The sequence below is a fragment of the Natator depressus genome, chromosome 2 (assembly GCF_965152275.1).
Source record: "Natator depressus isolate rNatDep1 chromosome 2, rNatDep2.hap1, whole genome shotgun sequence".
Taxonomy (NCBI): domain Eukaryota; kingdom Metazoa; phylum Chordata; order Testudines; family Cheloniidae; genus Natator; species Natator depressus.
In genome coordinates, this window is record NC_134235.1 from 44,631,734 (window position 1) to 44,649,953 (window position 18,220).

An 18,220-nucleotide genomic window follows, 5' to 3' on the forward strand; every position below is an offset into this window, starting at 1 on the left:
ATGGGATCTGTGGAGTCACTTACTTCGATGGGGCTTTGTGTGGGAACAAGGGTCAGCCTGCAGAACCCCAGTTGCAGGACTGGATGCTTTGTTTGAACTCTGAAGATCTTATTTTTACTAAGTTTTCCTAGATCATTTAGCTCAATAATACCTCTAAATTCCCATGCAGCGGATAAAGTGTTTGCATTAAATTGCAAAGGCAGCATGTTGAAATAACAGTATAATGTTATATTTATGTAATGCATTTCACACAGCAGGAATCCAGAGAACTTTACAAACATTTGTACCTGTACATGAATTGTTTCATCCACCGGTGAAATGTGGCAACTGTTTAATGAACACATTGCACTAAACAGCAGTTTCAGACAGAAAGTGAAGAAGGATGGTCATTCAAATTGAAATGACAAAGGAAATTTAAGTAGGCAGAATAATTATCCAAACTGGAATTTGGCCAAGATACTGCTATGCTTGTGATAAGTGCCATGGGATCTTTAATGGTCAAAAGCTGTCAGGACCTCTGTTTTAATTCTCATTAAAATGATGTCAACTCACTCCTTTTCACAGTCCCCTCATAGCACCATTCTGGTGCATTGGCTCATTCCTTAGGACTTGGCTACACTTGCGAGTTACAGCGCAATAAAGGAGCCCTGGGCGCACTAGCTCACTACCTGTCCACACTGGCAAGGCACGTAGAGCGCTCTGACTCCGCAGCTACAGCGCTGCTGGTACTCCACCTCAGTGAGTGGAATAACCTTCGCTGCGCCCCCGCTGGAGCGCCGCGGCGCCAATGTGGACGAGGTTTTGCATTACTGTGCTCTGATCAGACTCCGGAAACATCCCATAATCCCCTTAAGTCAAGTGACCACTCTTGTCATTGTTTTTGAATCACTGTAGGAATGCGGATATGACCTTTGAAAGCTCTGTTTCTGACAGCTGGCATGCTTATCTGCTCCGAGACAAAGCAACCATTAGTGTGAAATGCTGTGTGTGAGAGAGAGAGAGGCTGGGGGGGAGGGGGGTCTGCTGCTACCTGAACTTACAAGACAGCATGCTGACATGCTCTCAGCCCCCCAGAAACCCACTCTCTCTCCCCGCACACACACAACACACTCCCTGTCACACTCCAGCCCACCCACCCCCATTTGAAAAGCATGTTGCAGTCACTTGCACGCTGGGATAACTGCCCATAATGAACCACGACCAATGCCGCTGCAAGTGCCGCAAATGTGGCCATGCCAGTACGCTTGAAGCTGTCAGTGTGGACAGACTGCAGCCCTTTCCCTACTGCGCTCTACGAAGGCTGGTTTAACTCAAAGCGCTCGACATCTGCAAGCGTAGCCAACTCAGAGAGAAGAGTGGCACCTAGCGAAGTGCCAAAACCAACCGTGGATCACCCTGGGTTTTTCTTGAACATCTCTCATCTAAGAACTAACATTATTTCATTTTTTAGATCAAAGACCAAGAGGGCTTAAATGATAAACAGGTAACTTAAATCCAAACTGCTGTGCTCAAAATAACTGTGTAATGTTGAAAAAAAACAACCCGGAGATGTAACTAGAAATCAGAGATCAAATAAAAAAATCTATGATGCCAAAAAATAGAACATACATCTAAAGGATCAAATGAAATTCATCTAGCTAGACAGATGTAACAGAAAAGAAGAAAGCAGAAAATTGCTCAGAAACAGCTAGTATAGTAACGTTTGATTGAAGTTACTAAATGAATTGAATGTTTTTACAGCAGGAGAGGATATACATACATATTTATTGAGTGGTGAACTCAGATACAAAGAAAAAGAGGAATCTTGAGAACCTGTAATGTGATTAGGTGGAGATGAAGCAATTAAATTATGTTTTTGAAAGGAACTAGTACTTTCCAGGGGAACAGGGAAGGGTTCACTGTGCTCAAAATAACTATGTAGTGTTGAACACCCCCCCACCCTACCCCCGAAGATGTAACTAGAAATCAGGGATCAAATACAGTGTTTGTAATACACTGACTAATGCAAAGCTAGACTAGAAAAAAATGTACATCATGTAAGCAGTTTTCCTGCCAATCAAGATTACAGTTTCCAATGAGAATAATTTCAGATTTGGAACTGTGTGTTACTTTTATACTTACTTAATAGGCAATTATTTAGACACCAACCATTCTCCAGGTATAGGTCAGTATAATGAGATGCTTAGCTACAATAATTGTTGCCCATATGCCCAGAGTTCAACTAATTAACAGATCTGAATTGTAATGTAGTTTTCCGTTTAGGCAATTGGCAGTGATATTAGGGTTTTTAAGCCTTCCTCTGAGGCATGGAAAAATGCAGTGGATGGGTCTCACACAATCAATTTCCTGTAACTGCAGTGCAGTGGGTATTGGTGAACCTGCCTATCTTCTACCTCTTTTTATTTATCCTTTCTAGCTATTGTATCTTTCACAGTACAGCAGAAATGGTAAAGGTGTGTGGCTGGAAATGTCAGTTCCTTTATTAGAAATCCGTATATTTATTGAAAACTGGGTACTTGATAGCAGGGCCGCAGTAGGAAGCTGGGCTGGAGGTACATTTCAACTATAAATACTGAAGACCTATTACTGAGATTCTGATATTGCCTAACACCATCTTAGAACCCCAGCGAGAGTTGGGGTTAAGCAGCATGTTAGCCCAGATCCTCAAAGGTATTTAGGCATCTAACCAATGGGAGTTTAAAGGGCCCTTGCAGGAAAAGGCTCTAAGGTCTACCCTGATCCGGAGGAGTGCTGAGAACCACCAGCTCTTATTTAAATCTATGGGAATTTGGGTTGCTCAGCACCTCTCAGGATCAGTGTAATTTAATGAAAGGACAAAAACAAAATCACATGGTTCAGAACTATGTAGCCTTAAAGTTTGCCTCTTGAAAAGTCAGTTATAGCATTTTCAGAGGGGAACAGAACACTCCAGAGAGCACAGTGGTTGGAGACGACAAGAGGGCACTTTCTGGGTGAGGGAAGTACTTGGCCTTCAGCCTGGTTCCTTGCCAATATGCACCTAACCACCAGGTTCCCTGTCAGGTATTATTCTTCACATGGCAAATTTAGAGCTGGTCAAAAATCAGAATTTCCATTCTGCAGGAAATGTCAACATTTCAAAATTATTTTTCATCCTGAATCAAAACGATTAGTTGAAATTTCTCGTGAAAGGACAATCCTGAAATACTTCATTTCAGAAATGTCAAAATGTTTCAATAAGGTTGAAATGTTTTGTTATGTTTGAATTGTTTCATTTAAATTTATAATTGGCTATCGTATCATATTAACAAGTCAAAATGATAAATTCAAAATGAAACACGTCATCCTTATTGAAATGAAAGATTTCAACCTCAGTTAAGTGGAAATGTTTTGATAACTTCCCATCTAAAATTTTGACAAAATCAATATGTTCCTGTGAAATGTTTCTATTTCCTTGAATCAGCATTTTCCAATGGAAAATTGTTCTGTCAGAATTTTTTTGGCCAGTTCTAAGTAATAAATCTTATAAAACAAAATTAAGAAGGAAGGAATCTGACTGGCTAATGAAATCGCTGTGTGTGCATCCAACTTCAAAGTTCAGGATCAGGACTTATTATCATGTTGTTACATTTTTGTAAGAGCATTTTCCCAATATCACACCTCAGGAAGTTCAGTTGTCCTAGATAACCACACTTCTGGGATGGCTGATGATACTTGGCAATCCACCTAATGCCTCAGGCATATGATATTATCCAGAATAACTGCACACCTTCTTGTGTTATCACTTACATGCCACACGTTAGGAGGGCCTTGAAATCTCTAATCTGTGGGTAATGTATCAAGATGACACAGTGTGACAAGCATATGTCTCTTTGCAATCTAGGGCAAAAAATACAATAGGAAAGATTATCCCCAGTTCTTCAGCTGGGATTTCCAGCTGGTGCCTGAGTGGGATTTCAGGCAGGGACAGTATTAAGTGGTGCCTTGTGTCCTCAGAGAGTTCACTGACACCAGAAGAGGAGACCCTTCCCAGATGAGCAGCAGACTCAAATGACAAAAAGAGTATGAATTTCCTTATGCATATTTAAAACTGCAATAAAGGTCACTGATTTGCTATCATCGTCATAAGCACATCAGTATTTACAATCACAGGGAGGAAACATATGCCTCCTCATCAGGTTTTTGAAAGATGCAATTGAAAAAGTAGTAACAACAAGGCCAGCTACTACATGGATCAACTCCCTTTGCTTTTTGTTGTTTACTCTATCTTTATCTCTTTTTTTTAGTTTATTTTTAAAAACATTATTTTTTTCATGGGATCTTTAATTTTGTGCAGACACCCCCATGCAAACTGTCATATAAAACAGTTGAGAGTGAGCAAGAGAGACATAACAGATCAAACCACTAGTAAAAAAGCAGAGAGTGAGAAGATACTAATTTTTCCTCCTTTGTTTAGTAAACTTCCAGATGAAAAAGCAAAATGTACCCATCTCTTTATCTCCCCATGCTAATGGTGTCTGCATACAATTCTGGAATTAAAATCTTATTTATAATGTTAGAGAGACAAAATGGGTGAGGTGCTATATTTTATTGGACCAACTTTGGTTGGTGCAAGAGACAGCTCTTGACTAGTGACAGGACAGTGAGAGAACAGGTGTAGCAAGCAAGGAGGAGGGAGGTCCTGTGTGTGTGTGTGTGTGTGCATGGGCGCCTCATAAGAAATCCCCAGGTGCCAGGGCTGTCCTCTCCTGCTGCAGTGGTGGCCTGGGCAACCATAGGCATTCTGGCTCCTGCTCATGTCCCAGTTTCTCCCAGGAGAAGAGCCTGCACACCAGTTGCTCCTTCCTGCCATCCTCATCTTAAGGCTCAGGCATCAGCTGCCCTGGAAAACAAAAACAGCTGCCACATAAGTTATCCCCCTCACCCCATCAACTCTGGCCGAGGCGGCAGGGAGTGGAAGCTCTGCCCTTCCCCATCCTCCGCCTTATTAGCTTGTGACATAGAGAGGGCCAGCTAGTTCCACCCCCTCCCCTTCAGGTCCCGCTCCCTCTCCTGGTCCCGCTCCCAGTCCCTCCCCCGTCTTCTCGCGCTGCTGGTCCCGCTCCCCTCCCCCTCGCTCCGGCGCCGTGTGACACGCTCACGCGCCGGCCGAGCGAGGAGAGCGCTTCCCGGGGCTGAGCCTGCCCTGCTGCCGCAGTAGTCATGGCTGCTGACGGGGTGGACGAGCGCTCCCCGCTGCTGTCCGCGCCCAGCTCCGGCAATGTCACCCCCACCGCGCCGCCCTATTTACCGGAGAGCAGCCCCAGAGGTAAGTCCCCACTGCCTCCCCCCCTCTCCGGCCAGCCTTTCCAACCTGGGCGGGGGAGAGGGTGGGGGCCCCTGCAGGGGTTTCTCGGCGTGCCCCGGAGGCGGGGGCATTGTCTTGGCGGGAGGGGGCGGGTGGGAAAGGCTGCACGATGAGTTTGCAACGTGCCGCATTCCCGGCTCCCCCGCAGCAGCCATCAGTGCATTGTTACCGGCGGCGAGTCAGACGTGCAGAGCCGAACGCGCATCGCTCAGCAGCCTCTGCTTGGCCGAGGCAGGGGCAGGGTGTGTTTGGTGCACACGTTGTTCCCGTGCCCTTGAGAGGCTGTTGCTTAAAAAAACAAACAAGAAAAACCATGCAATCTGTCTTGATCTTCATTGAAAGCCTCCTCCAACGCCCCCCTCCCCCGGGCCCATCTGCTGACTTGGGGGTTCCCTGTTCCTACGACCCACCAGCAAGTCATATTTTTTAACCTCCGATCAGATCTCAGTAATTATGGTTATACTGAAAATCGTTTTTTTTTTTTTTTTTAAATCTGGGTGGGATATTGCATATTTAATTGGTCTTCATTTAAAAATCCACGCACCTTTTGGTGCTGCTTCTGAAGCACCTCTTAGTGAAAAGTGACACCAAACTTCTTGTGGAGCTGACAGTACCTTTCAATATCTTCTGCTTCAGTTGTCTTGAGAGGAAATAATGCTTGCATTATTATTAGGCTTCGAGAAAATTGTGTCTGATTTGTGCCTGATTGCTGACAGCTGCTTTTGATGGGACTGCCTGGCCTTGAGGAGGGGGACGGGCCCTTGTTGGGCCTTGAGACAAGCAGGCATGTGTATAGTTCAGTGAACAATAGGCTGAAGGAGGAAAGGAATAAACAAATGGCAGTTTCTCAGGTAGAAAAAGCAATCTCACTTTCTTTATTGCATGGACATTTAGGCAGCAAAGAAAAAACTGAGAAACAATGGATAATGCTTTAAAAAAGGTAGGGTAGAGCATGTCTCTGGCAACCCTGTTCACATTTGAACTCTTTTTTTTTTTTTTTTTAAAGCTAATTGTTCACAACTTCAGAGCAGGCTTGAACAGGTATAGTTATAATAGCAGATCACACGTTAGAGTTTGAAAGGTAAATTATTGGACTTTAGTCCTCCCATTAATTAGAGGTGGGATTAAACCAAAGGATATTTTAACTGCGAATAACTAAATTCAGTATGGTTAACTGTCGGAGACAGAATCTTACCTGCAAGCATATCTTAAAGAATCTAACCGGAACAAATGGAAAAAAGACATAAAAAGACCCCATTTAATTCCCAACGGTCATCGAAGCTTGTACCAGTAGGCACCAGGTGGTGGAATTCTAGTCTGGTGGGCAAACTGGTACTAGAGAGTAGCTCTCTGTACAGTAAAAAGAAAAGGAGTACTTGTGGCACCTTAGAGACTAACCAATTTATTTGAGCATGAACAGCCGTGTACAGTAGCATCTATACCGAATAAAGCAGGGTGGATTTGATTTAAATCATGATTTAAATCACTAGTCAAAAAGACCTGATTTAATCATGGATTTCTGCATAAAAGTGCATTCTTGTTGGTTGTTATAACCTTAATACATATTCTTCACAACTCAGAGATAGATGTAGGTTTCATTTTTAGAAGATACACGCAATACATTTTTAAAGTGATTTATTTTGAAAACTTTTCAGATTAGTTTTACAGCTATATCAGAAAATGAATGATTGTTTGGTTATTTAATTTACCAAAGGTAAATGAAGCAGATAGTTCACCTCCCAATGACTTCATAAATATCTCCAATTCAACAGGTTAATCATGAATATTTGGAGGATTTTCTCGCCATGCTTTATTAGGAGGAGAACATTACCAGACAGACATTTAAATTGTTTTATTTAACTAAAACAACTGTGTTATGTATTCTGGATTTTTTTTCTTCAACAGCAAACATTTAATACTTTAACAAAGCAAGCATATGATTTTTTTGAATTTAGTTAAACATTCAAGTTTTTTAAAATCAGGTTTGTTTTTGTTAAAATTGTTTTTAACTAAAATAGTTAAATGAAATATTTAAAAAACAAAAACAAAAATTAAATCAACTATGTCAGCCAGGTCAACATGAGAAACTTAAAATATTGGCTTCTGCAGGTAACTCGGTCGTCTTCACCTTCATTTTCCTCTTTCTTCATAATCTGGAAAAGAAAAACAAGCTTTCCTGCTTTTTCAGGTCCCCAAACGATTTCTCAATTTGGAATGAATTAGTCCAAAGGAAGAAAATATTCTTTCTACACTGGCAGAAGAAGCTACTGCTGTTAAAAGTGAGATTATCACTTCAACAGTCTCTGAAGCCAAGTGCTTACGTGACTTTCACCAGTTCACTGGTGTGACTTTCTTTGAAACATCATCAGCAAACATATATTTCTTGAATGGTTCACCCTTAGCTCTGAAGTTTATTATAGTTGGCATTATGGAGGGATGATTGCTGGAAGTCCATGCCATAGCCAACTTCTCTTCTTCAGCAGTTAAAGTTTGACCCTGATACCAAGTATTGAGAATATTTGCAAGAAAATGAACTGGAGACAGTGCTTGTCCCATTCGTTTTTTTAATGCTTGTAATTTAACTCTGAAGTCTTTGGCTAGGAGGTGCATCAATGAGCACTGCAGCCGTATGTTATTAGCTTGGGACTCTCTTCTAAATTTCTTCTAGTCTTGGATACATTTGCAGCATTGTCTGTGACCAAGCTGTGTGCTAGACATTTGAATTTTTTTTCACAGTTATAGCTTTTACTGCTACTTCTTGTAAGTATTCTGCTGTGTGTGCATTTCCTGATGTATCAATTGTTTCTGTAAGGAAGACATTCCTTTCTGTTGTCACATAAGCACATGCAACAGGATCATTGTGGACATTGCTCCACCCATTAAGACTCAGGTTAAGGATTTCACCCTCTAGATCTTTTGCACACTGCTAAATTTCTCTTTCATACACTTTATCCAGCAATTTGCCTGTGAAATCTGCTCTGTTGGGTAGACTTTTGGGTGGACTGCTCTGTTGGATGGTCTTAATGACTGTACCATGTTAATGAAGTGTGGGTTCTCAGTCATAGGGAAAGGAGAGTTTGTTGCATAAACAAACAGGGCAATTTTTTCTTCAATTACCTCTTTTTGTAATTTGCTGATTCTTATCACAAACTTATCTATGGTTGTTTCTGGATGATGGAGATTTTTTTTTCTTTTTGCTACAGGTGATATACTGTGGCTGTGTGACATACATGATGTGATTGAAACACTGTCATTGGCAGATAACTCTGAAACTATAGAAAATGATGGTGATCTTGAAGGTGGATAGTCTTCAGAATCCTGTATGTTGAGGATGGATTCTCCTAAACAAAATAAGTCAATGCAGTTATTTAATTATTATTACCATACTGCTCATTTAGTATTACTCATTGCATTCACTGACACTCAGTACTACTTTAAAGGTAAATTGTAAAAGGAAGATCTGCCTATTTCAGCTATTTTTTATCACAACTGCATCTAAAATGATAATACCACAGAGTAACAACTATTTTTTGCTCAAACATGAGAATTCAGGAGTAGTCCAGAAGGAAGACAGGCAGTCCTTAAGAAAGAAGTATGAAATAAAAAAGTTTACCAACCTGAAGATCCTGCATGTTCAGACATGTTCCTTTCATCATCACCAACGCAGCTTCCTCCTGAGAATGAGCACTTCTCTTGATGTTTCATTTGGGCAACCAGGCCTTGCATTTATTTATTGCACTGTTTGCATTTTGCACACATGCCTGTCTTACCCTCAGGTAGAGGAACTTCATTAAAATATTCCCAAACTGTATCTCTTTTATGGCCTGCTGCCATTTTAGGTTTTCCCTTCTAGTGAGAGAATGGTATGGTAGATCTCAAATCAATGAAGGCTACACTCAGAAAGACCTCAAGACTTCTGTGATATGTTGCTCAGTTTCACTTTTGTTTCTACTGCCTGTCCCTCCCTTCTCACATTTATCTCCTGACTTCTTCTCCTTGTCCAGATCTATTCCGCCCCCAACAATCTTCTATTCATTGAACTTTTTGAAACTTTGCACTTGTAGAGAGAGGTAAGGGATTGACTCTGGGTACACAAATTTGCAGAGGGACAATAGGGTCTGTTATTTCTCACCTCTATATGTTTGTTTATTTATTTAAAAACATTTTTGCTGTTAAAAAGCATGTTATCTCTGGAGACACAAATCCGCAGTTTGAGAACTGCAAAACTAAGCATCTCTGATGCTTTTACTAAGTGTCTTCTTGACTGAGCACTGAGTCTCATTGGGTAGATAGAAAGATTAACCTAAATAATCTATGCAGAAGCCCCTGGAACCCCATAAAATTGGGTCCCGAATCCATGAACTGTTGGAACTCATTTACAAAACTTTTCTTATTCATTGCATGAATATATTGTCTCATACTGTAGAATTAGAATTTATAATCCCTATTCCATGATGAGATATCTTTGAGCTATAATGTATCTTTATCTTTAGATAAAATGCTTTTTGAGGGGGAAAAAAAATCTATCAAAAAAATCCAATTTAAATAAAAAAATCTGATTTTTTTTAAGTTTATTTTTTATTTTTTTTAAAAAATCATTGATTTTTATCCACCCTGGAATAAAGTGACTGACACATCATTGCGAGTTTGGTTTTGCAGGCCACACACAAAAAAAGAAAGTTTGATACAGTAGGTCATTGACTTGTGAATCTGGGATCCAGATTAATGCTGTGTTGTTAAACTCTCTTCCACAGGAGTAATAAAATTGGCCTGTTGGTAAAGGTTGAATGTGCAGTAAGAGGGAGTTAATATTTACTTAACAAAGTAACTTAGATTTGGAGCTAGGAATAGTAATAAATCTGATCTAAAATTTAAATATAATTATGAATCTATGGTTTGCAAAATACATTGGTATAGATTTTTTTAAACTGGTTAAATCTCTTGAATGAAACAGAATGTCAGAAAAAGCTCAGACTGTCTAAACTAAATGAGATTAGTTCAGTGTTAGTGGCAGCATTTAAAGTATGAGGTTCCAATCCTACTCAGGCTGGCTTTAATAGGAGCAGATTTGGGTCTCTATTTTTACCAGGCTTGTTACAAATTAGGATCTCCAGTTTTCACGTACAGATTAAACAGTAACTAAATATAAACCAAAAAGTGATTTATGTGAGAATACACTGCAGATGGGAGTACTAAAGAAAGTGGACAAATGCTGCAGGTGAGCAAATATATATTTTGTATGCTGTAATCTTTAAACTGTCAGAAAATCAGGGCTGGATATGAAAATGTAGCTCTGCTGTGCTCTTGGTTAACATTAACCATCATCTACCATTCTTAATTACACAAACCAGTAACAGAGGTCATGGAGATTGCATTTTCTTTCCCTGGGATCTAATTATGCCTTCACTCCTTATATTTATAACCTCCTTAGCTTTAAAGTATATAGGTTTTCAGGCATTTTGAATTCTCATATTCAGTTACTTTTTTCCTATGAGTCTGTTTTGTAACTATTACTCTATGTACAGTTCAGAGTATTTTGAAAATGTGATTATTAATTATGTAATGGGAATGAATCTGTGCAATGACTTGGGTTTGGACCTAGATATAAGCCTATGTTGTAGCACTTTTCTTAAATCTGGTTTTCCTGCCAATTGATATTGTTACTTAATAGTTTCTATGATGTCAGCAGTGAAAATTTGTAAGAGCCCAGCACTTATATTTCATGTTCAGATGGTAGGAGGAAGCAACAAGCTTGAATGATTTTGACGTGTAATATTTTTATTAAAACACTCTATGCTCCTCCCATAGAAAAGGTGCAGAATCCCTGTGTTAATAGGGTCCTTAAGCATTTTGTTGTGCTAAGTATGTATGCCAGATTGCCTGCCTGTAAAAGTCACTTACGTGAAAGTCAAAATTATTTTGTTTTGCTACTATGGCTTAAAGCAGTGTTTCCCAAACTTTGTTTACCTGCCGCGTCCGCAGGTTTGGCCAACCGCGGCTCCCACTGGCCGCGGTTCGCCACGGCAGGCCAATGGGGGCTGTGGGAAGTGGCAGCCAGTACGTCCCTCGGCCCGCGCCACTTCCTGCAGTGGCGAACCGCGGCCAGTGGGAGGCGCGATTGGCTGAACCTGCGGACGCGGCAGGTAAACAAAGTTTGGGAAACACTGCTTTAAGCCATAGTAGCAAAACAAAATAATTTTGACTTTCATGTAAGTGACTTTTACAGGCAATCGCGGCTCCCACTGGCCGCGGTTCGCCACTGCAGGAAGTGGCGCGGGCCGGGGGACGTACTGGCTGCCACTTCCCACAGCCCCCATTGGCCTGCCGTGGTGAACTGCGGCCAGTGGGAGCCACGATTGGCTGAACCTCCGGACACAGCAGGTAAACAAACCGGCCTGGCCCGCCAGGGGCTTTCCCTGAACAAGCGGCATCCCAAATATGGGAAACACTGGCTTAAAGGAATAGTGAAAATTTGCTGGCATACAGTATATAGGCTAAGTTGCTGTAGCTTCCTAGTTAATTGCTTCTCTACCTCAGTTACCCTTGAGGAAGGCAAGTTGGTAGTTAAAAAGAAAATGTATAATATATGGCTACTGAGCGCACTGTAATGTATACACACAAGAGTTAAGGTTGCACATTCTGCAATCTGAAACTGTTAAGCTACACACCGCTAGATAGGCTGTCCCATACACCTCAGGAGACTTGCAGGAGAAACTCCTCTCTCTTGTATGTCTTAGGAGCTGCAGAGATGCGGAAGCAGGAATTCTTCAGTGGTGAGGTGCCAAAAGTAGATCATGGGGGAGCACCCAGTGGATCGCACGTGCTGGTTGAGCAAGCAAGAAAATCCATAGATCACTAGGACCCAGCAAGAGCGCAGGCAGTGGAAAGAAGGAGATGTTCCCACCTTCGGCTTTCACCCCCTTTCACCTAGCACCCAGTCAGAGATCAGTTCCTCTGTCCCTACCCACCCTCGGTTCTAGGTCTAGGGATGTGGTGTGCCAAGGAGCCTTGGAGCTTGCTTTCTAACCCCTCAGAGCCGTGCCCCCTACTCATAGAATCATAGAATATCAGGGTTGGAAGGGACCTCAGGAGGTGATCTAGTCCAACCCCCTGCTCAAAGCAGGACCGATCCCCAATTAAATCATCCCAGCCAGGGCTTTGTCTCCAGAGCTGAGTGCAGGGCTGCACAGAGGTTTTTTGGGGGTAGGGGCAAAAGCTGAAACGGAGGCCTCCCACCCTTCCAAAAATCCCCTAGGGTGCAAAAACACTGAGGGGAAACCTGGGTGGGGAGCAAGCAAGCCCATTCTGCACTCCCCTCATTATGGCAGCTCCTGTCCCATGGGACTGGGTCCAGCTCCCTGCTCAGTGGATTGTGACCTGGAGCATGGAGTTGTAGCGCCACTCTATTTGGGGGCCTTTTCAAACAGAGGGCTGGGGCACTGCCCCTTTTGCCTCCTGCCCTGTCTGAGTACATTAAATATTTGGACATGTTCTAATTAAATACAGTACCCAATAGATAGTACACAGCTGATTTATTCCTTTAAATTGGAGAGGATGTGGCTTGGAGGTGTAGCAGCACCGCTTTGTGGGGAGGAAACTGCTGCTTCTTTCTTCCACCTTTGCTCCTAGCAATCTGTGTATTTTTCACCTAGGCTAGCAGGCTTAGTTTTCAGGCTAGTAGATGCTGGATACACTTTTCAACTGCTGGCAATGTCTTAATTATGTTCTTATTTATGAAGTCTTCTAAGAGGAAGAACCACCTTTTTAATAATGACAGGTTTCAGAGTAGCAGCCGTGTTAGTCTGTATCCGCAAAAAGAAAAGGAGGACTTGTGGCACCTTAGAGACTAACCCATTTGTTAGTCTCTAAGGTGCCACAAGTCCTCCTTTTTCTTTTTAATAATGAGGACTGTGTGGCTGGTGACAAATCCCCAGGGCTCAATGTGATGCATTGGAAGCATCGATAGGTAGGGAGCATCTTCTCTTCACACAAGCAGCAGGGCAGGATCTTTCAAAAGCACACAGAGTGTGGTAGGGATTGTCATATCCCAGAAGGGCCTGGTTTGTTGAGTTAGGGAGTTGGAAATGCCTATCCCACAAGTATGCGTGCTACGGCAAGCAGAGAGTAGGCATGCGTGTTCCTACTGAGAGGAGCAGCAGAATATATTATAGAGAAATAATCCAGCAGCATGCCTATGACAGAGGATGCGTTAGGCCGTGGTTCTACTGGCCAGGGCAGGATTTAGATTATAACCTCTTGCTGGCAGTTGTTATTGTGCAGTGCACATTGAGGGGAACCTTCTTCTGGACCATCTCCCACTCACTAACTGCCTGAATCCCTAACCACCTGTCTGCCTTATTTTGTGGACCGCCATCAATGGCTCTGCAGACCACTGGATGGCTGTAGACCAGGGATAGGCAACCTCTGGCATGCGTGCCAAAGGCGGCAGCACGAGCTGATTTTCAGCGGCGCACTCACTGCCCGGGTCCTGGCCACCAGTCCGGGGGGCTCTGCATTTTAATTTAATTTTAAATGAAGCTTCTTAAACGTTTTAAAAACCTTATTTACTTTACATACAACAATAGTTTAGTTATATATTATAGACTTGTAGAAAGAGACCTTCTAAAAACATTAAAATGTATTACAGGCACGCGAAACCTTAAATTAGAGTGAATAAATGAAGACTCGGCACACCACTTCTGAAAGGTTGCCGACCCCTGCTGTAGACTGTAGTTTGAGAGGCACTGAAATAGAGCAATAACTTCTTTTTCTCAATGTATTCTTGGTTACCTCCATATACACCTCCCCCTTTCCATGCCCCTTTTTAGGCCCAGAATCATAGCACCTACCTGTGAGGAAACCTGGATGCAGATCCCTTTGGAGATGGTCTCTGCCTTTCTGAATGTCGGGCAGAGGAAGATTTTCAAGAGTAATGTGAGATATGGCTTCCTAGGAAGCCAGTACGTTACCACATCCACAGCATTCCTATCCTGGGGAGAAAGGGACCCACCTCCTAGCTTGAAGTAGGATACTCTGCATTCTGCTGTCAAGCATTCTGCTGTCATTGCTGATCTGATGTAGCTGTTCATAGAATCATAGAATATCAGGGTTGGAAGGGACCTCAGGAGGTCATCTAGTCCAACCCCCTGCTCAAAGCAGGACCGATCCCCAACTAAATCATCCTAGCCAGGGCTTTGTCAAGCCTGACCTTAAAAACTTCAAAGGAAGGAGATTCCACCACCTCCCTAGGTAACCCATTCCAGTGCTTCACCACCCTCCTAGTGAAAAAGTTTTTCCTAATATCCAACCTAAACCTCCCCCTCTGCAACTTGAGACCATTACTCCTTGTTCTGTCATCTGCTACCACTGAAAACAGTCTGGATCCATCCTCTTTGGAACCCCCCTTCAGGTCATTGAAAGCAGCTATCAAATCCCCCCTCATTCTTCTCTTCCGCAGACTAAATAATCCCAGTTCCCTCAGCCTCTCCTCATAAGTCATGTGTTCCAGTCCCCTAATGTTGTTTGTCTTTGTTAGAAGTAACATCAAAAATGTAGCTATAAACCATAATGTCAATACAGGAATCAGATTTCATTACATGTGCTCTGAAAAGATCTGTGGCTTGTAAAAACAAGACTTGCTGGAAATGACTGGATATCAGGAATACTAGGCCTATGCATATGAACTGTTTTACTGCTGTCAGTATACGGTATCTTACAAATGCCACAAATATTTAGTCTGAAATTCAAACTGTTAAAAAAGCCATCTATAAGTGCTACATTAATGTACTTTGAAAGCTGTCTGCATTTCTATTAAGAGTTCATGACTGACAGACTCGTAACCCAGCTAGGGAATCTGTTTGTCTTCTCCTCACAATATACTCTTTGCTGAAATATAATTTCTGGTACTGATTTGTTTTTGGAATGCCTCTAAATGCATTTTTTAGCTCAAAGATTATAGGCCCAATATTTCCTTAATTTTTTTGGTGGATATTTTTGCCCAGTTCACAATCAGCCTTGTTGTTCTAGCTCAGATGTGAAAATCAGGTCCAGTGCCATTCTAAAAGATAATCCTAATTTATCCTGATGTATTGGAAGTAGCTGATGTGGCAGGATACTAGAATCTGTGCTGCTTACCTGGGAGCCAAACAGCTCTTATATGGGGCTATGGTAGCGATTCTTTCCATTACAAGTCTTATTTGACCAATCTCAAGTTTCCATCAGACTTCTTCTGCTGCAGTGGAAGAAGATTGCTGCTTGTGCTGGCTTCCATCAAGCACAGATGCCAGTATTTAAAAGGGCATGCAAGGACAGTTCTCCAGGCAAACAGCAGTTCTGTGGGCTGGTAGGCTCCCAGACACTGGGAACTTTTGTGTGCATTCTGGTGGTCTCCAGGACTTAAAGTATTTTGCAAACAATTGTCACAGCACAATTGCTGACACTTGTTGCCACCCTTCTTTTATGGAAGGGGAAAATGAGGCAGAGATTACAATGAGAAAACCTGGATTTGTGCTGGAAATGGCCCAACTTGATGATCACTTTAGATAAGCTATTACCAGCAGGAGAGCGGGGTGAGAGGAGGTATTGTTTCATGGTCTCTGTGTATATAATGTCTTCTGCAGTTTCCACAGTATGCATCCGATGAAGTGAGCTGTAGCTCACGAAAGCTTATGCTCAAATAAATTGGTTAGTCTCTAAGGTGCCACAAGTACTCCTTTTCTTTTCTCCAAATATAGGCATGCTCAGGCATTAATCCAGACGGCACTGCAGTTCTTCAGAAAACAACCAGTTATTAAAATGTTCTGAAGTTACTCCAAACTCTTCAAGAGTGTATTGGTTTCTCCAAAGGGTGATGGCAAGGCTGAGTTTCTGAAAGTGAGCCTATCCTAAATAATGAAGGGCCAGATTCTGCTCTCAGTTGCACTGGTGTAATTCTGGAGTAACTCCATATTTGTCAGTGGGGTTACTCCAGAATTTTGCCAGTGCAAATGATAGCCTTGAGTCTGAAATTTACAAAAATTATGTTTTGTTTTATTTTTTCAGAGTAGAGAGACATTTAACATGCATGCACCCAAAAATGCAAACAAATTGAAGGTCTTGGGTAGCTTGTGTGTAGGCTACACAGCAAAGAAACAGACTTTAACAACATCTTAGAGGATTGTGATTTCTCATCATGAGGAAATACGTTGTAGGTTTTTTTTGTGTACTTCAGTACCCTACCTGCTCACAAAAATGGAGGGAAAGAATGAGGTATAGTGTTAGGGTTTCCAACTTTGTAATATTTAAAAACCAGACACTCCAGCAGGAGTACCAGCACCTCCCCTGCCCTGCCTCTTCCCCCAAGGCCCTGCCCTCCCTCTTCCCTCCAAGGCCCTGCCCACCATTTGCTCCTCTTCCCCTGTCTCACCCTCAGGTAGGGAGGGACTTGCCTGCGGAGCTGGGGCTGGGAGTTGCAGGCTCTCGACACAGGTAGGAGGCAGCCCCGGCTGAGTAGGATGATCAGGTGTCCGGTTTTTGCCCGGAACACCCGGTCAAAAAAGGATCCTGGCAGCTCCGGTCAGGGCTGCTGACTGGGCCATTGACTGTCCAGTTGGCGGCACCGCACAGTGGGGCTGGCAGGATCTCTGCTAACTGCTGCACCGTGCTGCTCCTGGGAAACAGCCAGCATGGGGGCGGCCAGGGGGTTCCGCGTGCTGCCACGCCCACAGGCATAGCTCCCGTTGGCTGGGTCAGGGCAGGGGACTAACTCATGCAGTTTGTGAGCGCTCAGCAAGTGGCTGTTGAGGAGTCGTGGCGCGCGCCTCTCCTCCTGTGGCTGGGCTTGAGCTGCAGCATGTGCCCTCGCTGCCTTGTGGCGAACCGTGGTGTGTCCCCCCATCACTGGCACCCAGGAGTTTGAGATATGTATCCCTCTCTTCAAGTACTGGGAATAGGGCTGCACCCCCATCCTCCTCACTGCATCCCTCCCCGTCCCATCCCCCCTGCACCCTTATCTCCCCGTCATTGCATCTCTCCCCATCCTATGCTTCCCTGCCTCCCACATCTACCCATCCCATCTCTGTACCCCTTACAGCGCTCTCCCACCCATCCTCTCCACCTCCCAGATCTGCCACCCAATGTTCTTCACCCCCCACAACCCTGCACCCCATTCACCTCCATACACTGCTGCACTCCCATTATGCCTCAGACACCCCTGTGCCCCCCCCATCCTCATGCACCTGTAGCTTTCTGCCTCCTCATCCACCTCACATACCTCCCATACCCCCTCCTCTCTCCATCAGCGCCCCCTCTCCCCCTCACCCTGCTCTCGTCCCTGGCCTCTTTCCCTTCCCATCCTCTCTCCTCCACCCCCACCCACGTCGTCTTTTCCCTACAGCCCATCCTCCTCCCTTCCCAGCTGGATGATTTAGGCAGCCCCTGGAAGAGTGGAGTCCTCCCGGGCACCATCATAATCAGAGAGAAAACAAAAAGGCAATAAAACCAGACAATAAAACTCAGCCAGCAGCCTGGGGCCCAGGTAGAGCAGAGCTCTTGCAGTGCCAGGCGGCCAGCCTCCAACCTCTTCGCGCTGGGGCACGACCTTAATGCCGGGTAGTTGAATCACACATTCCATCTCCCGTGTTCAAACTGTTGCAGCTCCTGGCCTTCTCCTGCTGTCTGTTTAGACCCTGCAGTGAAAATGAGCACATGAGCGAGGGTGGAGGATTGCAAGCGATGGAGGGAGGTGGGATGGAGTGAGTGGGGGCGGGGCCTCAGGGAAAGGGCGGGGCAAGGGTGTTCAGCTTTCTGGAATTAGAAAGTGGTCAACCCTACGGCTGAGTAGGGGGTTGGTGGAGGTTATAACCCCAGGGCCTCCCCACTCCCCTGCCCATGATAACTGGACTTCGGGTGTTCGAT

The 18,220-nt window shown here is 43.6% G+C and overlaps 1 protein-coding gene across 1 annotated transcript in view; it reads left to right on the forward strand.

Annotated features, from left to right (window-relative positions):
* Positions 1–5,067: 5,067 nt before the first annotated feature.
* Positions 5,068–18,220, forward strand: part of PIP4P2 (phosphatidylinositol-4,5-bisphosphate 4-phosphatase 2) — a 56,747-nt gene continuing 43,594 nt past the window's right edge. The window contains exon 1 of the mRNA XM_074944119.1: positions 5,068–5,287. Coding sequence (XP_074800220.1) covers positions 5,182–5,287 — 106 coding nt within the window. The 5' untranslated portion in view covers positions 5,068–5,181. The remainder of the gene's footprint in view (positions 5,288–18,220) is intronic.